This window comes from Bos taurus, chromosome 8 (genome assembly GCF_002263795.3).
Source record: "Bos taurus isolate L1 Dominette 01449 registration number 42190680 breed Hereford chromosome 8, ARS-UCD2.0, whole genome shotgun sequence".
Lineage (NCBI taxonomy): Eukaryota > Metazoa > Chordata > Mammalia > Artiodactyla > Bovidae > Bos > Bos taurus.
The window spans coordinates 99,502,216-99,528,036 of NC_037335.1; the positions used below are offsets into that span (position 1 = coordinate 99,502,216).

The window sequence follows — 25,821 nt, forward strand, 5'->3', positions numbered from 1 at the left end:
TTTGGCAATTAACCATTCACTGGCTTTTTTTGTTGTAACATGCACTTCCTTTCTCTTGTTTTCATTCAAGCTGTGTACGCCATGGAAATTAATGTGGAGAAAGACAAACAAACAGGAGAGACCAAGATTCTCTCTACATCCACCATTGGCCCAGAGGGGGTCCATCAGAGAGGAGTCAAAGTCTTTGATGATGGTACCAAAGTAGTGTATGAGGTGCACTCAGGAGGCACCATAGTAGAAAATGGAGTGCACACATTAAGCTCAAAGGATGTAGAAGAGCTTATTCAGAAAGCTGGACAATCAAGCTTAAGAGGAGGGCACGTGTCAGAAAGGACTGGGATTGCAGATGGGAGCCTCAGCCACCCTAAGGAACACATGCTCTGCAAAGAAGCCAAGTTAGAAATGGTCCATAAGTCTAGGAAAGATCATTCTTCTGGGAACCCAGGGCAGCAGGCTCCAGCCCCCAGCACTGAAGGGCCGGAGGCAAACTTGGATCAGCCAGTCACCATGATTTTCATGGGCTACCAAAATATCGAGGATGAAGAGGAGACGAAGAAGGTGCTAGGCTATGATGAAACCATCAAGGCTGAGTTGGTCCTCATTGACGAAGATGATGAGAAGTCATTGAGGGAGAAGACAGTGACAGACGTGTCCACCATTGATGGGAATGCAGCCGAGCTGGTGTCCGGGAGACCCATCTCAGACACCACTGAGCCCTCATCCCCTGAAGGGAAGGAAGAGAGCTTGGCCACGGAGCCAGCCCCAGGTACCCAAAAGAAAAAGCGCTGTCAGTGCTGTGTTGTCATGTGACCACTTCTTTCTCCCCCTTTCTTCCGGGCAGCCTCTGTGCTCTCCACCACTTACGTAGACCTCACTGTACCACTAACTGCGATACTGTGAACTGGAAGCAAACACCTGCCTTGCCTTGCAGTTGGATTGCTTTGATCCCTCTTATTTTTTTTCCCCTTTCGTTTTTTTCTCCAGTTTCCTCAGCTCAGAGACAACATGCATGTGTGTGCTTCACTCTTTCCAAGAACTTGCTTTTCCTCTAAACTTTTCCTTGTGTCTTCAAGAGGGAATTGGTTCCTTACTGCTCGATTGGAATGGACTCTTCATATCAGCCAGTGATCTCGTAGCCTTAATTCATTTGACTGGAATTGAACCCGTGGGCACCAGGGGAATCGTTTTGTCATGTTCCTATCATGTAGTCACACATCGCCAGGTTGCTGATTTCTCACTTGCCTCCCTTACTGTGGATCTTTGCTTTTATATTTTATGTGGCAAAATGCTGTGGGGTCTAGCCAGACGCTGGTGTAGCCAAAAGTGGACCTTACTTAGTTTGTTCGATCTAGGGTGATGCTTTTTGCTGCCTTACATAAGCTTCCAGGTTACAGTATTGTGCATCTCTGGCTTTCCTTCTGATAAAACTGAAATGAAGTTGATGTAAAAGAAAAAGAACCCAGTGCTTGTTACAGCTGAATTGTAGGGACTAATTCCATAACCTGCCCATCAACAGCTGTCTCTCTTTCTTATGACTTAACTGATGGGCCCTTTATATGAGAAGCACCATTTTTAACTTTCTAAGGACATGAAACAAGCATTGTTTTGAGCATCAGTAGTGATCTCCAAACTTAGGCGAATCCACGAACCTTGCTTTTATTCTCTAAAAAAAAAGTGTCAATTTTTATATTGTTTTCTTTTTCATGGATATATTCCGTTAATCTATTTTCAATGAAGTGGTCATTTTGAGACGTTTCTCTGTAGTGACCATATTTGTAAAACACTCCTGACCTACAGTGGTTGCTGGGATGCTTCCGGTCCATCCATTGTGGACGGTGCTGTTCCTGAATTAATTCTTCATTCACCTGCCCTGTTGATTCCAGAGCTTTCCATCTGGACTCTTTTCTTTATGTCCCCACGAAAAAGAGAATGTTACCTGTACCTTCACCGTGTAGGTTTATCCACCCCGCAAAATTAAACTTTAAAATGTAGAGAGACAAAAAAAGTTGCAAAGATGAAGAAAGATCTGTCTTATCACCCTAAGCACTTTTAATTCATTCCATAAATACTGATGGAGTGAATGGCACATAACTGAGCTTCTTCAAGCATCGTTTCCTCAACTTATAAAGATTCCAGAACATCAAGGGTGGTTTTTATCTGGAACACAATGAACAGTTCTTTAAATTCTTAGCATTTCTCCCAAAGCAAATAGCCACTGGTATAAAAGAACCAAAGGGAAGCAAAATATAGTAAAATCATAATAGAGCAATGAAATAAAGCTGTAGCATTTGAATTGATTTTAAAACAAATATATCTTGTAAGTTTTTGCCAAATGTTCTTAGTATTGTTGCAGATAATTCACAAATTTATCCATGTTCCATAGAACCTAATTTTAAAAAATATGTGATAAGATGTACTAGATCAAGTTCTACTTCTGTGAAGAGTGTTGAGAGGAGGCAAAAGCAAAGTGGCCTGGAGAGAATTTTATTACAGAACCAACTCAATTTGTCCTAAATAGCTTTTTTAGTGCTAAATTGATTATTTTTAATGTATTGGCTTGAAATTGTACTTATTCCAGTTAGAAGGGGGAAAAACAATATTTTTTAGTTTTCAAACAATTACATTTAACGAGCACAAAATAAGTCATTTTATCACCAATATGTAAACCAAAAAAAGTTTAAAAAGGAAAAAAATAATGAGCTAAGTTCTACTTTCTAAGGTGATTCCATCCATGGCTTGATTTTGAACAGCTGAGGGAATTCTCTCTAAATCTCAGGTTCAGCAAAGCAGCTGTTTTTTTTTATAAAACTGCTCAATTATCTAGAAATAATATCTGGTTTTGCTGCCTATAAACCTCACCACTTTCAGCTTCGCGCTCCTCAGTAAATGCTTGTTTAAGCATCATTTAAAAAGTTAGAAGAAGACAAGCCAGAGAAACCTATCTGTATAGAAAAAGAAAGCAGCTTCAATGTTTTGGACAATCTCTGATTTTAATAATGTATTTAGAAAGAAATAATCTAAACGTTTCCCATATCTTTTTTTTTCTTTTTCCTTCACTTGAGGATGAAGATTATTCAGTATGAGTTTTTAAAAGCACAGTTAGTGAATGGAATGATAGAATTTAGCCTTGGGCGTGTTGTTTGGTAAACAGAACCAGAGTCTCTCAGGACAGATAATTCCCTGATCTGACCTAGGCTCCCATCAGTGAGTTAGTTTTTCATGAAGAAAAGTTTCTGTACCTCTCACTACAACACCACACATGAGATCTAACAGACCAGTGATGTTCTGTGCTCTCATTTATCAATAATTAGTATAGGGATTAGCAGATTATATGAATTAAAACTCATTCTCTGCTTTTACTAGGGAAACTTATGATTTAAGTGGTTTTTCAAGTAAGACGTGTTACCTTTATGAAAAATGATGTGTGGCCACAAAAAATGAAGATGTGTTTGAATGTGGCATATATATTTGTATAGCTTGCCTCATTTTCCTGTCACAGTGGGGGATTCAGAATCAGCCAGTTCTTTAATGGGATGAGACCTATAATCGCATCTACAGCAAAAAGGAACTGTCTTTCATAGTGAATATATAAACAGAATTGTGACTGTCAACATTCTACCTTTCCTGCTGGTGCTGGCATTGTCTCTGTACAAACTTCATGAGGTATGGCATCACGCCCTTCAAAAATTCAGGGTGTTGACCTACATTACCAGACTAATTAGAGAATCAGTAAGAAAGCTATCAATATAAAACCATGGTCATTTTTGAGGTCATAGTTGGACTTTCTTTCCAAATCATAGAACCCTTTTAAATGGGAAGAGGGAAAGAAGGGACATTTCATTTACTTATAAGTAGATTCTCAATGGCATGAAATTAAAAGATTCTTTTAGAGTTAAAATGGTAAACATACATCTTGCATATCCTGAAAAATCATGGTGACTTGTATACCCTTGACTTTTTTTTTCCCTTTGATGTGCAATAGGACAAAAGAAAGGGGATTTTCTTTTTTCAGTCTGTGCTTTATTTACTTACAATTATATTATTTTCCTTATATAAGCAACATTAGTTGCCTCTAAAAGTGATTTGACAGTGTCCAGTGATATCATTTAATATTGAGAGTAAAGAGGACAAGACATTAGGAATTCCTTTCTGGCCAAACCCCAATCATGGTTTCCTAAAACTATCCAAAGGCTTTCAGAAAATACAAACAAATTCTAGAGTTGATTTGATTTGACTCTGAAATGTTAATGACGCGTATCGGCTTCTGATTCTCACCTAGTCCATGTTACTTTTTCTGGTGATAAATGTGTTTTTCCTAAATGCAAGGAAACTTTTATTTGGTTAGGGGTAAGTTTTTTTAAAAGGGGGGAGATATCTCTATATAATTTCCTAGAGATACAGTATCATCTCTGGAGCAAAATGTTGAGGCCAAGTCTGAAAACAGCTTATTTCTTTTCACTTCGTTCAGAATTTCATTTCAAGGGATCATAGAACACCCTTGATGGTGACCATTTATTTAATGCCAGTGAACCAGTGAGTAGCAAAAGAGGTGGCGGGAATACGGTGATAGAGGCAAAAACTGAATCACTAAATCAGTTCTTCCTTTAAAAAAAAAAAAAACTCTGTCAGTGTAAAACACAGACGAACACAGGCAAAATATGCATGGAGGACTTACTTTTGCTCTCGCTTAAAATCTAGAAGCTTAGCCATCTCTGTTACCAGACCCACTTGTGGAGCTCAGCCCACCAAAGGGCCCATACCTTGTGGGAATATTCTCATCTCCTGCAATTTTACTTTGTTTACAACAAAAAGCATTCCAAGGCAAAAACAGTTTTATGTTGTACTTTTGCAGTGTGCACATTCATCATTGAAACCAAGAATTCTCAGCATGGTTAAAAGATAAGTTTCAGAAACTCTGTAGATATGTAATCTTTTAGAAGCTCCTCAATTTATTAATCAAGGTATATGTAGCTCTGCTTATGAGGAACCAGAAAGCACCTCTTGTGTTACTGGATAGTATTATTATGACCCAGCACATACATGGAATGATGGTGTATATCACAAAACAACTCCAAGTAATGAGCAGGATGAGATCTTGGATTCCTGAGACCAGATCATCTTCATTGTGAAGACCTCTTCTGGTCTTATCAGGAAAACTTCCCTGCATTTTCTTGGGAAAAAGAAAAGTCCATCTTTTATGAGGAGCACGATGCTGTTATTTATCTGTATTTTCATAGCTTCAGCACACTCCATAATATAATCCCCATTTTAATAGAAACCAAAATACTTGTTATTTGAATATAGAAAGGCTAGAATAAAAATTACATCCTGAAAGTTTCCAGGGGTAATTTCCCTGGGGAATCCTTGGATCAGCCTCATCCTACCACCCCTTAATTTTTATATGACTTAAATAGGCCTCTGTGTCCCCTCTCCACTCCAGTCTAAAAGGTCTGAACTGTACACAAAAAACTTGCTGTCAGTGTGAAAATACCATGTGTATTTTGGGGGGACCACAGACTTTCTGCATCAAAGATCTGGGCAGCCTTAACTTTTATAAAAGAATTTTCAGTGCTCTCTTTTACTAAGCAGGGAAACAAAATGTTTCCTGAAATTAATGACTTTTTTATATTTTGTGACTATTTTCTAAGTTTCTACAGGTTCATCTTTTCCCCATATTGCCTCTTACTAGTCACCTGGGGCTATTTTTTGCAAGTCATTGCATTTTTATCAAAAGAAAAGTACATCTCATGAACTACAAAATTCCCTCTAGACTTCAGGCAGTCCTTCTGGAGTAAAAGAACGGAAACACAGAAAGAAATGAATGACAGGGTGGCTTTTGTGTTCCTATGGTTAATGTACTGTATGGTATATATGTTTACAGAATGTATCTGCCTTGTGATGTTAACAAAATGAATGACAAAAAAAATGAGTTCTGATGTGCCATTTGAAAGTTTGCCTTAGCATCGCTGTTTATGTTCTTTTCTGTCCTTTCAAAATCACAGGTTGTATTCCAAAGCTGTATGAGCACAACATTCTCTTCCCCACCCCTACCCAGCCATTCTTTAGAGCTGTGAATTTCCTCCCAGGAGCCTGAGGCAGAACCTTGCAGTTCTGACCCAGGGGGAATAAAGTAGGCAGAGCTTGGGCATTGCTTCTGCCTGTCTGCTAATCAAACACTTCCTCGTGTTCCCATCTGAGCCTGCACTCTCCCACTCTGACATTCCTGGGGTGGGTCTCATGCAAGGTGTGACCTCCTGCAGTCCTTCCCATCTTAAGGGAGGTGAACTTGTGGACCCCCTACCTAGATCTGGGCGCCTGTTTCTAAGCACAGTCGGCAGAGCCTCAAAAAGCAAAGCAAATGAGGTGGGCTCACATGTTGTGATTGAGCCTTCCCTGAGGGGTGTGCCATTCATTGCAGTCTAAGATGAGTGGCATGGTATAGAGGGGAATAGGGAGTGGTTATAGAAATGGAATAGTTTATGTTTATTTTTTTAAGGAAAAATATTTTTATAATGAAATCTAGATGAGTTATGAAGCTTGACTTTGAAAACACCCTTGATTGACTGAGTTATTTCTCTGTTCCATTAAGGTAACTTTCTAGTGAGTTCTGTAACACTAGCCCAGACCTTGGGAGGCATGAGCAGAGGTCCTGTGACCTGCCCCTACACCAGCAGATCTAGGTTGTACGATCAAACTTTCTATACCTGTCATTAGATAACCTGTTATACAGCTTGATAGCTCTCTGGGCCACACCTTTAATAATGTAGAATGATCTTTTGGAAGGAGATAGCTGTTTTAAATGAAAGCCAAGCCCAGCAATTATCAAAGTCTAACTCTTTCACGTATTTAAGGAGTAATTGCGACTTGTGAGGTTAAGGGACCACTTATAATACTATGGTACATTTGAGTTATTTATGTGAAATGGTGAGTCAGAGGCATCTGGCCATCTGCATAATGTACACAATATACATGAATGTATAAACCAACAGTATGAAACTACCAAATGTTATTGGCCTTGTAAATATCAACGAGGCTGCATCTTATTTCCAGAGTTAAGTAGAGACTGGAAAGGATTATTCTTATCCATCCACAAAGGAGATAATGAATTTTTAGAGTTCTTAGATTTTTTCCTTAATTTTCTACCAAAGTTCTTGAGTTCCCGTCACAGTCATACTCAGGCTCATGAATATCTTCACTCACACCTGTTCCTCTGACTCACACCAGGGGTCAGAGGTCAAGCCTCAGCATCTGCTCCCTTCTCCTCTTAGACTCTTCTCCCAGGAAGCATCCTTTCCTAGGATGGAGTCATTTTCTGCTACCCTAAAAGACCAAGATCCTTTTTTCCAATAAGGCAGGGTCCTAAACACTCTCCTTTTCAAGAAAAATAACCCCTCTGGTTCCCAGACAAATCATTTTAGTTTTTCCATTGTCAGAATCCCTCCAACAGGCCCAACTCAAGTCCATCTGTGAACCGTGCTGCCATGACAACAACTCCAAAAATGAAAGAGCTATGTAACTGCCTGAGAGTGGTAGGGAGAACCAGTGTGCCCTTAGCCTCTTGTTACTATGGGACCCTCTCAGTTTCAAGATGAGGTGGTCAGGGAGACATCCAGTCACTCGGTTGTGCAACATGTCTTTATGTACAAAGAGGCCACCGGGCAATGCCTGATCTCAACTATTCTATGTGCAGCTCCAACTCCAATTCTGTGACATCCCACTCTGGTAATTGGAAAGCGTTCTCTCCTTGGTGGAGTCCTGGAATATTCATTCCTCCTCTCAAGCTCCTGACTTAATCCCATCACACAGGGGTTCGAGAAAATGTTGTGTCTGCTGCAGCTTTTCAGTGAATGTAGGTTGTTGATTGGAATGTTCAGCTTTAGCAGCTCACTCGTGGTGAGTGACATCTCTGTAAATATATCCATTTTGTGGTTGGTTGGGGGTGGGATGGGTGGGGCGGGAGACTGTCGTGCTTACTCTGAACTAGACTTGCTGGACTAGCTGCTGTACTTTGTAACCTGAAGTGTACTTTGACTGTTCTGTCTCCTTCAGATGAAAAACAAAACAAAAGCTGACTTCAGAAATAACACTGCCAGCAACAGCCGATGCTGTACTTGTAGCTTCTCTCTGTTCCTCTGTACAGTGTTAATAGACAATAAACTGCCTTTTCACTGCATCTACCTCTGTGTGTCTGTGCCCACATTCTTTCCCCCTTCTCACCTGCCACGAGCGGACTTCAGGCCAGACCTCGTGGGGAGCACCCCCAACCGTTCACTAAAACTCCACACTAATCCAGTGCTTTTCAAACCTAAACCTGCTTCAGCATCACCCGGTGGCATCTGCTAAGAATGTAGAAGCTTAGCCACACCTCAGGGACTCAAGTCTAGATTCTGGGGTGGGGCCCAGTAGCCTGCCTGTTTAGTGATGTCTCCAGGTGATTCTGATACATACTCCATCTAACCCAGCCATGTGTTTGGGGACCTCTCAGTGGGAATCCCGGGGCCTGCCTGTTACAGCTGGTTTCCACATTAACTAATCTTCTCTCTAACCCCTTCTTGCACATCTGTTGCCACACCTGTCACCCCTGTTCTTGTTCCTTATAAGCCCTCAGCAATGGCACTGACTTTGATCCCATGGGTCAAGCTCGGTCTGCCCCTTAGTTTAAGTAGTAAGTGTTCATCCAGCAGTCTTCTAAACAGGAGCCTCTTAAGATACCTGGGGACTTTGTTTCTCTTCTTTAATGCTATATCCTCTTTCTCTAGAATAGAGTCAGCAAACTTTTCATGTCAATGGCAAGAGAGTAAATACTCTGGCTTTGTGGGTCACATGATTTTCATCACAACTACTCAGCTCTACCAGTAAGCAGCCATACACAACGTGTAAGTGAATGAGTGTAGCTATGTTGCATGAACTTTATTTACCAAAACAGACTGGGAACCAGAATAGGCCCTCCGGCAGGTAGTTTGCTGACCCTGGCCTCAGACAGAGCCTGGCACATAGTAGGAACTCACTGAAAAGTTAAAAAGTTATTGCATGAAAGAATGAACAAAGGACAGGCCTGATGACACCTGCAGAATTGTCACAGTTGTTTTCTTTGAGGCTATGAAATAAACGAAATTCGTTGTTCTCATCTGTTGGGTTTTATGGTAGATTTTTCTGGGTATTTTTTTGTTTTTTTGTGTGTGTCTTTATGCCTGGAAAGTAACTCAGGATTGAAACTGGAATGGTGCCTCAGACTACCAAGCTGAAATTAACAAGAGTTTCAGCTAATAGAAGTTAAAGAAGTGCAAGGACCTCTTGTCCTTGTCGGAAGCGCACCGGGCATATGAGATCTGGGTGGTCCCCGGGCATCTATGCATTTGATCCCAGTGTTTGTGGAACCACATCTTATCTAGTCTATCCTCCACAGTGAATGGCAAGGGTTTCTTGACATTATTCTTTTTGTTAATTGAAAAACTTGTTAAACAAAAGGCTGGAACCACGGTAGACCGTTATACACCCCTAACTCCAGGGCATATCCACAGTGACATGCTGAGTAGTGTGCTGATATCCATTCCCCAGTGTTGCTGTGAATTAAGGGAAGTTATATTTACACAAAGCACTCTGTAAGCAGGAAGTGGATAACGAATGAAGTTTACTTGTGATGAGAAAGTGTCTGTTCCTCTACTAAAGATCTTTTCTCAAATGTAAACATAATAAGCTGTTCAGATGTGTTTCAGAACCAGTATGAAAAGGAAGCTGCTTTTCTACCACTGGGTTTGTGACATATTATATTGAACCATATGAAGTTGCCATTTAATAAATCAATAATGTGGAATGGTGACAGTTCCATATAATTCAACCTAATAATTCTTTTAGATCAGAGATCATTTCCCATCATGGAGGGCGAAAGATTAGCAGATAAACTCTATAGCAGGAGGAATTTAGATGAGGAAAGAACTTTGGAAGGGAACATTGTTCTGTACTTAAAACTAGGCATTTCCTCTGGATAGATAGGATTTCCTTTAATGTAACATCGACCTTTTGAGGTAGACATTGCTAATATTCTCCTTAATACATGAGGAAACTGAGTCAAGGAGACAGTAAGGATGTTGCTCAATATAGAGCTAAAAATTAGAATGGAGGTTGGGGAACAAGTTTCAGGCTCAGCTCTCTTCCACACAGAAAGCTCTTGTTATTAGAGTGGTGTGGGGATACAGCTGAAACTGGATACAGAAGGATTTGGATAACAGAGCCATCTATGCAAAAAAAAAAAAAAAAGACATAAATGGCACCAGTCCTTACTTTGTACCTTTACTCAAGCAACGGCTCAGTAATAACACTGCCCTCTGGAGGATGGGAGGTGTCTGTGCAGCACTTCCTTCCCTAAAGGAAAGCAGTCAGGCTTATCTGTTTGTCTACCTGGTTGTTTGGAGTCCTCTTGTTCTGCTTGACATTTTTCCTTCCCCATTCATAAAAAGGATGAACAATATTTAAAATCTAGGAGTGGCGTGTCCATTTTCAAACAAGCAAAGGAGGTTTTGTTGTTGTTGTTAATATTGTTATTATTTTGCCCCTGTTGTAAGAGCTTAGAGGAACAGTGTTCTATGGCGCTGTGCAATACCTCTTGCTGTATCAGCCTTCTGCAACCACCGGTAGAACACACTGTCTCCCCAACAACCCAGATCCTCTTCCATTTTTCTCAAACAGTGTCAAATCCTCCACTATATGGACATCACACAAAAGCCTAACTTTGCTATTTAGAACTTAAGGCTATGAGAGCTCAGGTTGATCATCTAATGCAGAAGTCATTAAATGGTTAGCCACCGGCTGAATCTGTGGTTATGTTGGTTATAACCTGTGGTTACGTTGGTTTTGCCTGCATCATGTTTTAAAACCATTTTTAATTCACTGCCAATAATAATAATAAATTAAGAGGAGTGTGATTTCAGCGATGGATTTCCAGCTTCTCTTGACATTTCAGAGGCTCTGTCAACCATGGGCCTCTTTTCCTGGCTGACAAGTACCTGGATCTGATGGTGGCTGCCTCCTTCAGAGGAGTCACACTCTCTTGCTCACCATCCCCACCCCTACTTCCTATTACCTTACTCTTGGCCAGTTTCCTTTGCGTATATTACCTGCCTGGCACCTGTTGATGTATGTTAGGGAATCTACCATAACCTACTCATTTTATGGCTGGTTCCCAGATAAGACTTACCTAAAGGGAGATGGCAGAGCCAGAATCAGAGCTGAACTTCTGAACTCCTTTGGAAAAATAAGGTTTTGCACTAGGTTTGGATTTGAATTTGATGGAAGCATTTAAAAATTTTGAACAGCCCATAAGCAGAAAGCCAATATCAGAATTTGATGCTTGTGCTTTTTACCAGAAGGACCCACATGACTTTATAATAATAGATTATCCCAAGGCTGGTGAACTCATTTACCACTCAAGAGGAAAGAAAAAATTCATTTCCTATGACAACTTCTAGTATATAGATTATTCTACTCTCTGTTTCTTAGGTTAAATGAATCATGTCACGTTTTCAGAACTTTGTGGTATCATGTCTTATGGTTGATAGTTGCATTCATGAAAAATAAAAATGTTGTAGTCAACAACCATTGACTATTTCTGGGGTTTTGTATCCCTTCCTAGGAAAAAGTAACAAGATGCAAAGGCCATATGTGTTTAAGTTTAAATGTGATTTTCTTTTCCCTCCTAATCCTTAGTCTCTTATTGTGCTCCTGAGATCATGTGGTCACAGAATAGTAATAGTCTCTAACTTTCACTTTCTTATCTTACTAAGCATAATAATCAGTAGAAAATTTGACATTTCAAAGACCTGATGAAATATGGATCTTTTCTCTCAGAGCTTGTCATCAAAAATCAATGTATTTTCTTTTTAATATAAGATGATAAATTACATTTTCCAACTTTTTTTTTTCCCACTTCAGAGTCACCAAGTATAGAAAATATGAGCAGCAGACTTACCCTTTTAAGGCCAGGATTCTTAAGTCAACCCAAGAACAACCCAGAGGTGACATAAATCGTATAGCCAGTGTGAATTGTTCATCCGTCAGAATATGCAGACTCATATTCTTTCTCTTAAAGAGCTTATTTCAAATCAGAGTACAAGGAGCAATTCAGTCATGTCTTCTTTCTCTGGAAGACTGACTAAATCTTACTCTATTCAGAGGCATGATATGAGATGCTGTCTCATACTTTAGCTCAGTTTTTCCTAAACTTGGACTTTTGGTATCACCTTATTTCTGTCCTCTGTGTGTACCACCTGTGAACCATCATTTACTCTTTTAACCACTTTTTTTTTTACTTAAAAGGTAACTTTGTCACCCTATGATAAGTAAAGAATCTGCCTACAATGCAGGAGACCTGGGTTCGATCCCTGGGTCAGGAAGATCCCCTGAAGAAGGTCATGGCAACCCACTCCAGTATTCTTGCCTGGAGAATCCCATGGACAGAGGAGCCTCTCAGGCTATAGTCCATGCGGCTGCAGAGAGTTGGACACGTCTGAGCAACTAATGCTTTCACTTCTAAGTAGGTAGCACATGCCATAAAAGCAACTGTTGAAACAATAAATCAGCATTATTAAGTTTCAGCTGCACACAGTTGCCTAATAACATATACAGTTACCTGAGACCAACTCTTTCATTGTTAAAGAGAGGAATAGCCAGATTAGAGACTATACCCCCATCTGTTTGATATAATCAGATGGCATGAAAGATAGTTAAAACCATAATCATTGTCTCACTGTGTGGTTCAGTGTTGTTTAATGCCATCTTATATACTCCTTTGGAGGGCATGGCATCCCACTCTGGTATTCTTGCCTGGACAGTCCCAGGGACAGAGGAGCCTGGTTGGCTACAGTCCATAGGGTTGCAAAGAGTCCAACATGGCTGAAGTGATACAGCACATATACCCCCTAAAATTTTGGAAGCACTGCCTTCCTTCATTGCATTCCCTTAAAAAATCCCAGTTTCTCATTTTGAAGATTAGGATGAGAAATACAAAGTGACTTGTTCAAAGCAACAGGAAATAAGAGCAGAGGCGCAGAGCTGGAATTCAAGCCCAAGTTGGGATGACCTCAGATTCCTTCTGTTTTACCAGGTGCCCATCACGCCATTCCTTTTACAAGGAATGAATTGAACGCATCAGCAGCAAACTTAAAACTCTCCAGGAAAGCTCTCCATCATTTAAACAAACAAAAGTAACATCTGTTCCAGTTAGAGCTGTCTCCGGCATAAGCAGTTTTGCACTGATAGGGATCAGATCTAATTGGGCTCCTTCTGCCTTACTTGAGTGAAGTTGCACAATCAGATGTGAATTTCCAGATAGAGCAGGAAAGTGATGCAATAGACAAGTACATGGGCCCAGTGGCTGCCTCCACCGTAAGGCACTCTGGCCTTCAGCTTCAGTACCTCTCCTGAGCTCTAGTAAGCCCACTTCTGCTCAGCAGACCTCTTGATTAACTCTTGTTGAGTCAGGGATGTAGTCGATGGAGGCTGCAAAACTGACTGAGCACTGGAGAATGAGCAGAACTTAATGGAGAAAGAATCACTCGTGGACATCTTAACTTTCTTTTTCTTTTCCCTTCCTTTCCCATCCCTCCCCTGCCCTGCCCTTTTCCCTTTTCCCTTCTTTCTCCTCTTTTCTTCTCTATTGAATGAGTCTGCTTTTGACACAAGGTACTCTCCCAACTGTAGGATGAATTGACCTCAAAAAGTTCATTAATCCTCTCAGAAAGCACCATGTTCTCTGGTCCTCATTTCTTGTTTGCTGCACATTACTGGAACATCTTCTTAAAAATATAATTATACTAGGGCCCCACTTCAGAGATTCCGATCTAACTGGTATGGATGAGGCCTGGGGCATTTATTAAAGGGCTCCAAGTGATTCTCATGGGCAGTTAGGGTTGGAAACCACAGCACAAAAGATCCCAGAGCAGGCAGGAGTGGTCCAGGCTGGAATCCTTGTCTCAACTCTGCAAACCAAGCAAAAAAAAAAAGTATGCTTTGGCATCTGAATCAAAATCAAGTCCCAAGTCTGTCACTGGTCAGCTTGGTGATTTGGGGGCTGCTGCTGCTGCTGCTGCCGCCAAGTCGCTTCAGTCGTGTCTGACTCTGTGCAACCCCATAGATGGCAGCCCACTAGGCTCCTCTGTCCCTGGAATTCTCCAGGCAAGAACACTGGAGTGGGCTGCCATTTCCTTCTCCAATACATGAAAGTGAAAAGTGAAAGTGAAGTCGCTCAGTCATGCCCAGCTCTTAGCGACCACATGGACTGCAGCCTACCAGGCTCCTCCATCCATGGGATTTTCCAGGCAAGAGTACTGGAGTGGGGTGCCATCGCCTTCTCCTATTTGGGGGAAGTTACTTCAATTCATCAAGTCTTAGTTTCCTCTCCTTTCATGAAAGGAGAATAATACCTATACTGTAGGAATCCTGCTGGGAATGTTTTAAAGTCTTTTCTTTCTGCTTTTCCTTTCTCCTTTCTCTCTCATTACAAAAGAAAAGTGAGGAAGGTTGTAGGGAGAAAAGGCAGCTGAGAAAAATAGAGAAATTAAGTCAAGAAAAAAATGAAATGAGACTAGAGGCCTCAATCTAGCATAGATTTCTGAATGTTTATTTCTCTTTCTCCCATTTGTTTGAGCAATTCAGCTTGTAAAATGTACAACACAATACTACTAATAATTATCAACCAAACCCCTGAATTCTAAGTTCTTGGGTCTGTTTTTAAAACAATAAAAACATGAGATGATAGAATTGGCATTTGGAGTGTGAGGGACCCGGGTCTGGGCTCTCTCCTAGATATGCCATTTAGTATGTGACTTAGAAGAAATCCTTTTTCCTCTTTTGGCCCCAACTTTTTCATGTACAAAATGAGTAATTTTACTGGATGACTGTTAAGAGGACTGTGAGTGACATTCTAGGTGGATGTCAACATCAAAGATATTTCTCTATAATGAAAGAAAAGAAAAAAACATCAAACTGCTGCTGCTGCTGCTGCTAAGTCGCTTCAGTCGTGTCCGGAAGTGTTTTTTCTAAAAGATGCCAAAATCCCTGGCCTTTAAAAGCCAACACATAGACAATCCTCTGCAGCCCTGGCCTGGCCCTAGGAGTCCCTGGGCAAATCCCCCATCACCGCCTTGCTCCAGGGCCTTTCCAAGCCCAGTGGAAAACCAGTAGCCATTTTCCTGTGTGTGAAATTCAGTGGGCAGATACCTGATTTACCAAGACTTATTTGGACTGCAAGGAGATCCAACCAGTCCATTCTAAAGGAGATCAGCCCTGGGATTTCTTTGGAAGGAATGATGCTAAAGCTGAAACTCCAGTACTTTGGCCACCTCATGCGAAGAGTTGACTCACTGGAAAAGACTCTGATGCTGGGAGGGATTGGGGTCAAGAGGAGAAGGGGACGACAGAGGATGAGATGGCTGGATGGCATCACTGACTCGATGGATGTGAGTCCGAGTGAACCCCGGGAGTTGGTGAAGGACAGGGAGGCCTGGCGTGCTGTGATTCATGGAGTTGCAAAGAGTTGGACACGACTGAGCGACTGAACTGAACTGAACTGAATGGTTCATCATGGTTGAAAAGAAGAATTTGGATTCCATTTAAAAAATATAAACAGACTGGCCTTATCAGGGGCCTGACATCCATGTGCCCCTCTCTTTCCTGATCCAGAAAACTCTGGAGGATTGGTAAAGACACACCTGGAATCTACAGGGAGTTGAGGGCAGCAGATACATACCACTGCCTATCTCTTCTAGATGGTTTCTTCATAGGAACCTTAAGGATTGGAGCAACAGAATGACGGTGCTTTGCTCTGGATGAATTAGGAAAGCCTTCTCTTCTGCTCCAAAGCTGAGTGTCCAGTGTAATAGGATTTGAAATCAATAACCAAGTTCTGCTCCTTGACAGCTCTGTCTCTTAGGGCACAGGCTCTTAGCCTTTGTGTTCTACAGTATACCAAAGACTGTTTAAGCACAGGCAGATTGGTGTTGATGCAAAGAGCTTCAGAAGCAATAGATTAAAAGCCAGTCAAGGAAGTTCCAGTTCAACAAGTTTCATTGGCTGAAGCTTGGCTGAGGACAGTTTGGTTTGAAGTCTTTTCATGTCCCAGGAGAAAATTCCCCTTTCTGGCTGCCCAAAGGAGAAGTAAGAATTCTCAGATTATTTCCTGAAGCCGTGGCTGGGTAATGAAATCCTTCATTGCATATATAGAAACATTCATCATCACCAAGGCACCCAGCTCCCGGCTGAATAAAACAGAGAATTCCCCCTTTACCCTTTCCTTCTAGAATCCTTCTCTCTGAAATTCAAAATTTGCTAAAATGTGACATCTTCTCCTCCATCTCTGTTCTCCACCAAACTTCGGGTCCCCTTGCTTACTAACATAAATTTGCATTTTTACCAAAGGAGTCCTCCACCACCCTCCACTGGCCACATTCTCACCCAGCTTTACTCATGCTGTTTCAGACACACCTAGATAGGCCCTTTCCTCCCCACATTTGGGAAGTCTTGGTCATCCAGCTCAACCCAGCTGGAATGCCTTCGTCTCATTCTGCCCCCTGCACCTGCCTCTGGCCCCTCATTGCCAGCCTTCCTCTGAACTCCTGTGTCCATCTACGTGGCCGTGCCTTTACCTGGGCCTTCTGTATTCACATAGCCAAAGATTCATTTTCTAGCTCCAGAAATGGATCAGGATTAGCATTTCTTCTCTTGAAATCTGTTGATTTCATCTTGAGACACAGACTTACTGACTGTGGGTTGAAAACACAAATGAAGATTTAATGCCAACTAATTCTTGGCTCCCAAATCTCAGTGGGAAGCACGGGGCAGGAGTCTTTGTTTAAAAAAAAAAAATGGGGAGAATTTTTGTTTTAGTTTTCCTCTCCTGGTCAGTAAGAAAGAAGCTTGGTATTGTGCTGACAGCCATGGGTCTTCTCTTTTCAGGCAAGAGGAGAGACTGAACTTAAATCAGCAGTTTCCAGAGAAGTTTAAAGCAGAGCACAGACAAAATAGTTTTCTTGTGCCTCGCAGGACAAGGGTATGTAGGTGAGTGAGGGCTTAGTACTTTAGCAGTGGCTGGGCAAGCAGACAGTCACATCATCCTGAGGATGTCCAGCTCTGTAAGGATTAGGCTGCTGCAGTACACTGGTTCGGGCTGATGGGAAATGGGACTAGAGTTTCCCAGCAGGACTACTGTGTATGGTCGTTCAGATTGCTCACTGCATAATCCTAGAGGGCTCCATTCACATAGAGGATGGTGTGAATGGTGCTCTTTGAGTTGTGCATTGCACGATGTGCCCACTGTACATGCTTAGGCATAGACATGCTTAAGTAGTATGTAAATTCTTTAAAACACATAGGTGAAAATCACCCAGAAACTTACATTACAAACAAAGCATTAAACCCATAGTAGACTTGCTGTAGTGTATCAGGTTGCAAGAGCCAATTTTAACTCTAAGGACTACAGACTAACTCTTTAGAACCAATAACCAAGACATACTCCTAGGAACCAGGCCTGTTTTTCCTTGATTTTCCTCCAGTTTAGCACAGTAATAATCACAGGGTATGAATGAATGGGTCATGGTGTCATCACTGAGAAAAAGGACCAGAATGAGCAGTAGGGCCAGTTGCTCTTTGTTCTAGGACATAGGTATTGCCCAGGCACAAAACATTCACCAGTGGCCAATTAGAAATCTTTCTTCGACCAGAGTGACCATATGTCCCACTTTGGATGTGTTTTCCCAGCCTCATTCTCAGTAGTGTTACAGCTGGGATGGTAAAGTGTATGGTCACACTACCTCCAACATGCAGATGGCCATCTCTGCTTGGTCAGCATCCCTACACCCAAGACTGGCCTTTCCTTCCATTGATCCTTTGGCAGTTCCTGGGATATGGACACAGTGTTGTAGACACAGCACTCCAGGCACAGCGAGAGCCCTTTCTCCAGATAGACTGATACGAGTCAGAGGGCTATGGACAGTCCACCATCACATCAAATCACTTCCTTTTTTCTTTGCCATTTATAATTAGTTCCATATCACTACGGGCACTCAGTAAAGAGGAAGAATTAGACAGAAAGCAGAACATTCTCAGACCCGGTACTTCTTAGCCAGCTAGAGACTCAGCAGAGGACATTGGCTCTTGGCTTGTGCCATTTGCCTGCTGCTCACAGTTGTCTCCAGAGAAGATGCATTGCTGGGGGTGTTCAGTAGTTATAATTACCATGGACAGCACATGAGAGGGAGGAGGGTGACTTAAAGACCTTTGCAGATGTACATTCATCCAACAACCATCAAGAAACTCACACGAGACAGTGGAGGTGCTGCCCGGGACCTGAACCCATGGTGCACGGGGGCTCAGAGTTCTGAGCCCAGCTGCCACTTCTTTGTCCCTCTGTTCTTTTATACATAAAGTGGTGATGAGCATTACATCTCTTGTGAAGTGTTTTTGGACACTGCCTGGAAATCACAAGCAGAGTTAAACTATTAGCTGTTGGTAGGAGTAGTAACCACAGCCTTGAGAATTAGAGAGCAAACCCTAGGAATGGTAAGAAACAGGGATCAGGAACCATTATTCCTGGGGAGCAAATCCGGCCCTTTGTCCGTTTTTGTAAATAAAGTTTTATTAGAATTCATCTCTGCCCATGTATTTACACACTGTCTAGGGAAGGAAGCCATATGGCCCACTGAAACTTAAAAAACTGTCTCATACTCTGTGCTTGTGCTCAGTTGTGTCCAGCTCTTTGAGACCCCATGGTCTGTAGCCCAACAGGCTTCTCTGTATAAGGAATTTTCCAGGCAAGAATACTCCATGTGCTACTCCCACTCCTGTGGATTTTCCTGACCCAGGGATCGAACCCACACCTCTTGTGTCTCCTGCATTGGAAGACAGATCCTTTACCACTGTGCCACTGAGAAGCCCCCAGAATTGCCTAATACTTTACAAAAAACGTTTGCAGTTACTCAAATTTCCTATTCTCCTAGCATTTGCTGAACACTGAGGAAATACCCTGAACTGTACTACACTTTTTAATATAACTTACTAATTTTTATAAGAAGTAGCTCTTCGAGATCAGTAGAAATGTGCCCCTATTTTACATAGGAGGTTCAGAGCACTGGTGACTTGTCTAAAACTCAGAGCCAGAGTTCATTCTCTGGTCTCCTGATCCAGAATTCCAGGAGTCATCAAGGCAGACAACCTGAAGGAGTTGGGTTTGCATTTGCCCTTAAAGAATGAGTGTGGTTGTCAGTATGCAAGGATGAGAGCCTGGGAGGGCATTCAAGGCAGAAGGAACTTGTTGATCAAAGAGCCCATGGGGGGAAGTGGAGGCTGTCTGCTCCTCTGTTTTGGTGGAACAAAGGCGCCCAACGAGTGGGAGGATGTGCAGCGGAAGAAGTGGCTTGAGGCCAGTGTTGGGGGACAGGGTGTTCCTCAAGGAAGAAGTTGCAACTGAGAGTTCAGGGCCAGGCCTGTGGCTGTATTGTGTTTGGCCTTTATTTTATTGACTCATACAAAGATATTTTGTTTGGTTTGGTTTAAATTTGAATTTACAACCAACAAATTCCACAATTTCTTCTTCTCCTCTTGAAAAAGCAGAAGATCTAGCCATACTGGACGTTCCTAGGAGGCAAGAATCAGCTGGAGATGAGGCCAGTTACCTCCTTTGGATGAGGCGTGATTGGTACCACCTTAGACCCAATCGAGGGGAGTCCTTGTCCTGAGCCCTTGGTTTTAATAAGGCCTTGCTCTGGTTAAACCCTTTCCCATGAGGGGAGACATTTTGAGGCCCAGGGGACTGGCCTGTACCACCCCTCGTCTCTAGGCTGTGCTTTAGATACCAGGACTCAGAATTCTCTGCCAAAAGGGCCAAGCTCACTTCCATGGGCCCCTTCCCTATGGCTGAGGGGTGTACCAAGGGAAAGCAGATTGTGTTGGGGGCACAGTGTGTGTGGATAGAACTTTGATGTTCAGGCTGGGCTGTCCAGCCCTGGCTGCAATGCCCCTAGAGTTGCAGGACAAAGGCGGGGAGTAAGGAGAAAAGGGACCATGCGTAACAGGCCAGAGGATCTCACTGGGCACCTCTAAGTCTCAACAGGGGACTCCTAGGAACCTGAGAACACATGAACTTGACCTTCAGAGTCAGTATGAAGTGTATTTGCCAACTTAGGAGGAGAGAATGCAGTTTCTTTACTAATTTTGAGCTTGATTTCCAACTTTTAAGTACTGAGACAGTTTGAATGTGGGCCTCTATTTGTGTGCTTGCTCCCAGGCTCGAAAACATCCGGGGTGAGCCTGGCTGCAATCCCCAACATCTTACTCTATAGCTGTGTCCCTCCCCAATGTCTTACACGACAGCTGTGTCCTGCATTGACCTGACCTATCTGGTTGTTATAGGAGTTTGTGGGCCTTCCTCTGAACAATCCTGGGGGGAAAGATCGAAGATTTCTGGTCAGAGCCACAGTTTGCCAAATGAACACCTAGAGACAGAGAATGAGACAGGAAGGCCAGTTAGGGGCCACTGCTAGATAAAGTAGGATGACTGTCGTGCAAAAAGGAAGGGATGAATTAGCGGTCTGATCAAGGGAGATCTGATAGACTTAACATACAGGGGGACAGGGAGGAGGCGGCAGAGTGTTCAGTGTCTAAAAAAGAATAACTTAGCCCTGAAGCCAGGGCATTCAGACACCAGCTCTGTTGCTTACAAGTTGCATGACCTTTGAGTACCTCTCCTAATCATTTGTCCTTGGTTTCCTCATCTATAACATAGGGATGAGTGATCTAGCAGCATTTCTCTCACGAGACTGTCATGAAGGTTGGATGAGTTAATATTTGTAGTTAAAATAGCATTCAGTACAGAATATATGCTTACTATTATCTGTCAGCTCTAGGTGGTAGGTATGCTAGAGTGGGTTATGTTATTTTTTGTATTTTCATTTTTTAAGCATTGCTTCAAAATAATATCCTTCAAAAAGAGATATTGAAGAGCTAGATTACTTAAACTCCTGCATGCCTGTGAAACATTTGGTAATCTTGTGAAAAGGCAGTTTGGGGTTCAGGAGGTAGGGGACAGGGTCCTTGCCTGCATGCTAAGTGGCTTCAGTCATGTCCTACTCTTTGCAACCCTATGGACTGTAGCCCGCCAGGCTCCTCTGTCCATGGGATTCTCCAGGCAAGAATACTGGAGTGGATCCTTCAGGGGATCTTCCCAACCCAGGGATTGAACCCGGGTTTCCCACATTTCAGGTGGGTTCTTTACCACTTGTACCACCTGGGAAGCCCAGGGAAGGTCCTAGATTCTGCATTTCTAACAGGGCCCCGGATGGTCCCATGTTGCTGTAAAGGAATCGAGGTCCATCAACGTTTCCAGGACCGAGGACTGTTTTGGTTATCCATTGCTGCTGCTGCTACTAAGTCACTTCAGTCGTGTCCAACTCTGCGTGACCCCATAGACGGCAGCCCACCAGGCTCCCCGGTCCCTGGAATTCTCCAGGCAAGAACACCGGAGTGGGTTGCCATTTCCTTCTCCAATGCATGAAAGTGAAAAGTGAAAGGGAAGTTGCTCAGTCGTGTCCGACTGTTCGCAACCCCATGGACTGCAGCCTACCAGGCTCCTCCGTCCATGGGATTTTCCAGGCAAGAGTACTGGAGTGGGGTGCCATTGCCTTCTCCACTGCTGTAGTACAAATCACCCAAAGCTAGTAGCTTAAAACTAAAACAAGTATTTGTTAATATTACCGCCATTATTGTCTTTGTTATTGTTACTATTGTCTCACTCAATTCAGCTGTGCGGTTCTTGCTCAGGATCTTACGGGTAGCTGGGGCTTACTCATCTTGAAGCTCCCTCCTGCTTTGCCGTGCCCTGGGACCTCAAACTGGGGCTGTCAGCCAGAATTTTACCTGTGACCTCTGCAAGTGGCACGGGGCTCTTCACAGTCCAGCAGCTGGGTTCCAAAAACAGGTATCCCCAGAGAGAGAGCCAGGCTGAAGCTGTGTCACCTTTTCTAACGTAGCCTAAAGTCACTCAGTGTCACTTCTGCCACTTTCTAGTCTTTAGAAGCAAGTCGGGCTCTGGCACACAGCATGGTGATTATAGGAAATGATTATCATATACATTTGCGAGTGTGTGTGTGCTCAGCCATGGACTGTAGCCTGCCAGGCTCCTCTGTCCATGGGATTTTCCTGGCAAGAATATTGGAGTGAGTTGCCATGCCCTCCTCTAGGGGATCTTCCCAGCCCAGGGATTGGACTTGCTTCTCCTGAGTCTCCTGCAGTGGCGGGTGTATTCTTTAGCACTGAGCCACCTGGGAAGCCATGATATATGTAGAGAGAGTATATACTCCAAAATTAGTTATATACCTGAAAGTTGTTAAGAGACTAGATCTTAAATGTTCTCACAAAATAGAAATGAAAGAAAAAGTGACCCAATATGTGTTTTGAAATGAAAAGAAGCTGTGTCCATGAGGGTTGCACTGGTCTTAGATTTAAAATGCCAGGGCTGAAATCCCAACTCTACCCTTCACTGGGCAGGAAACTCCCATGCATAGCATTGTACTTTGGCCTCCATTTCTACACCTTGTAAAAGGTTTTTCTTCTTTGGAGATCTGAAAAGTATGTGAATGAGCCCAGCAAAGTGCCTGTGACTCAAATGATTGTTGGTAATTTGTTGTTGAATAAGAGATCCAGAGAAAGGGTGGACACATTTCACATTGGGCAGAGGAGTCATCACTGATCCAAAACAAAAGTGCAGGCGACTAATAATGGTCCTGAGTGATGAGGCCAAATGACTGGATGCCTAAACATTAAAATATTCAAGGACAAAAAAAAAAAAAAAGTGAGTCATGAAAGCTAGTCCATACACAGAGGAGGGCTCCATGTCTTGAAGGCAGAAATACCAAAGGATTTGGAGCTCTGTCTTAAAACCCCTCAGGGGTTTTGCTTCCTTGCTTAAGGAAGTTCTGGCAGGAACAGAGAGCTGAGGATGAGTGTCCTAGGGAAAGCTGACATGTTGTGTTTAAATTCATGAGTTTGAAGTGCCTGGTGGGCCAAACGGGGCTCTTCCTGCAGTAGGCAGGGACATGTGTGTATCCGTCTCCATCCCTAGACTATTAGCTTCCTGAAATCACAGACTTGGCTCTTTGCTCTGTGATAGTCCCAGTGCAGTGATCCGGCACAGCATTTGGCACATAGAGAGGACCCAGTTCATATTTATTGGATGAATGAATGAATGAATGAATGGGAAGATGGTTAGGACCTAGACTGTGGGGTCTGGAATTCTGGTAGCCTTTCCCAGGCTTGGCCTTAGGGGCAGTGCTCCCAAGGAGGGAGAGACTCCTGGGTCTGCGTAGAGACCCCTGTGGCCCTGGGGTATGGTCTATGCTGTGGGTCAGGGGGCAGGGGGCTGTGGGAGACCTAGATTTGCTGGGAAACCTCACTCTTCCACTAAATAGAAACTGAAACTGGAATTGCAGGAGACAAGATCAACGGCGGCTATTTTGATTCTTAGGCTATCTCACGCCTAAGCTGCTCTCTCCACTTCCTGTTTATAGCCTCAGAAGAGTCAAAGGGACCAAACCTCTGAGGTGAAGGTTTCCTCTGGGGATTTCTAGGCAGATCAGCAACAGGAAACCATAAGGACTCTGCCAAGACAGATGTTTGTCTTTCAGCCAACCTGGCAGGTGTGATGGTGTCCTCGCTGGGGTGGGCAATGCAGATTCGTGAAAAAGGAGCCTCCAGCTCTTCGTCTGGCCTTAAGCATCCACCCCTCTTACCCAGATCCCCACCCCCTGAATCCTGGAGACTGCATGTGAAGTCAGTCGGTGCAAGGGCACTGGAGGGGGGCGGCCGCGGGGGCTGCAGGTGTGAATCTCTGGCTGGGCTGCCTGGGCAGCTGCGTTTCACTTTCAAACGCCTGGGAGGAAAGGCTGTCTGTGGCCGGCCATCTGTCTTCACAAGAGGAATCTCAGGATTTCCTCCAGTGACAGAACAAGATTCCCAGGTTTTCAGAGAGTGGCCCTAGACCCGGTTCCTATCCTGGCTACAAAACTCTGGAGCTTGACACAGCTAGAAGGACACTCGGGGAATTAGGGGCTAAGAGAAAACGGTGACGGAAAAGCAACTGAACAGCAGAAGGATTGCAAATCACAAGGCCCTGTGACCTGACGCTTCTGCCCTGTACGCCACTCCCCTCATCATACACACCCACCCACCCACACACACACACACCCCTCCCAGAAAAATGAGACCTTCAGCTGACACTTGAAAAACTAGAAGAGCAACCACGTGGAGAATATTCCAGGCAGAAGGGATGCTGGTCGCAAAGGCCAGACAGCTCCACTGCTGAGGTCTGGGTCGGAGAGGACAGCTTGTGGCTCCCTCCACACCCTCTGCTTCCCCACATCTGGGCCTCTGAGCCTGATCTCATTTAATATCCCCTCCCCCACCCCCATGCTAGCATCTTTCCCATCCACTGGCATTCCTAAATTCATTCCCCAAAGGGTAGCAGGTAACAATATTGGTCCACAAACTCCTATGCAAGAAATAACACTTAATTTAATCAAATGATGGGGGACTCTGAGTCTCAGTGCTACTGGCCTGGCAGACACCCCATCCCGGGCATTCTTGGGAGTCCATTTTCAGACTCCTGCCAAGGTGCCATGCTCACTGGGGTACAGGCCCACCATCCCTGGTCCTCACTTCTGTCTGGTGTTCTGGCCCTTACAGTCCGTGTGGGGCTAAAGTCTTCATGGCTCCTGAGCCAGGCCTGGGGATAAGAACGAGGCAGAGGTTGGGAGCCCTGGGACTCAGCATCCAGGTTCCCTGTGTACACACAGCATCAGCATCCTGTGATCTCTCTCCTCTGTGATCTGTCATCTCTCTCCTCCCTCCCCATTGCGGCTAAACTGACCTCTCCTCCAGCTCCAGCTCCGGGAGGAAAGTACACCCCACCACCCCAGCACCACCGCCCAGGCCTAGCGTCATCTCCTTCGTGAATTTCGGCTTTTGCAAAAGACCCGAAGGACCACTGACCAAAAGCAGCTTCTCCCACAGTCCCTCCTCTGCCCCCAGCAATAGAACACAAAACTCACCCACCTGCTGCAACTGGAAAGGAGAGTGACACATAGGAAGTACCCACCCAGATGTTTCCTGGACCTTGCCAATAGGGTCTCTCTGTTCTCAGAGATGCAATCCACCCAGCCCCGGGGAACTTGAACTCCCCGAGAACAATGCTTCTCTAACCAGCTGTGGCAATGGGTCAGATTTTATTTTCTTCTCTTTAAATTTCCAATTCATCTCAGAACAATACTTGCATAATTTTTTTTTATTAAAAAAAATGAAATGGAATAAAACGGTCAGGAGAATATAGGTACCAACTTTTTCTAATTAGATTCAACAAATTGCTATGAAAGTTTCTAAACATTTCTCTGGATTTCTAGACTGACCTCATCACAGAGGAATAACCACTCATGGAGGAGCGAAAATTAGTGGGTCACACACTTTGAGGATCACTGCCTTAGGGGGATTAAAAGCAGGGGTGGGGTCTCCTCACCCCAAAAAATGTGGAGCTTTGTCAAGTGTAGACTCTGTAAGGGGTGCAGGTAGAAGCTAGAAGTAGGCCCAGCCATTTACCAGTGAGCCAAGAAACTAAAATTCAGCCTCCTTTACAGCTGCTTCTACTGCGGACACGCAGGCAGGTTAGGGGTCTGGAGCCATCTCCGGAGCATGCTGACAGCCTTGACCTGGGGTCAGGTCACAGCTCTGAGCCTCAGCTGCCCGTCTGTACAATTCGGATAACAGTACAATCTCATAGGGTGGTTGTGA

At 43.6% G+C, this 25,821-nt stretch overlaps 1 protein-coding gene across 3 annotated transcripts in view; it reads left to right on the top strand.

Annotated features, from left to right (window-relative positions):
- Positions 1-25,821, top strand: part of PALM2 (paralemmin 2) — a 379,963-nt gene that overhangs the window by 160,227 nt on the left and 193,915 nt on the right. The window contains exon 7 of one of the 3 annotated variants that reach the window (NM_001204119.2): positions 71-8,173. Within the exon in view, the coding sequence (NP_001191048.1) occupies positions 71-810 (740 nt within the window). The 3' untranslated portion in view covers positions 811-8,173. 3 annotated transcript variants of the gene reach the window in all.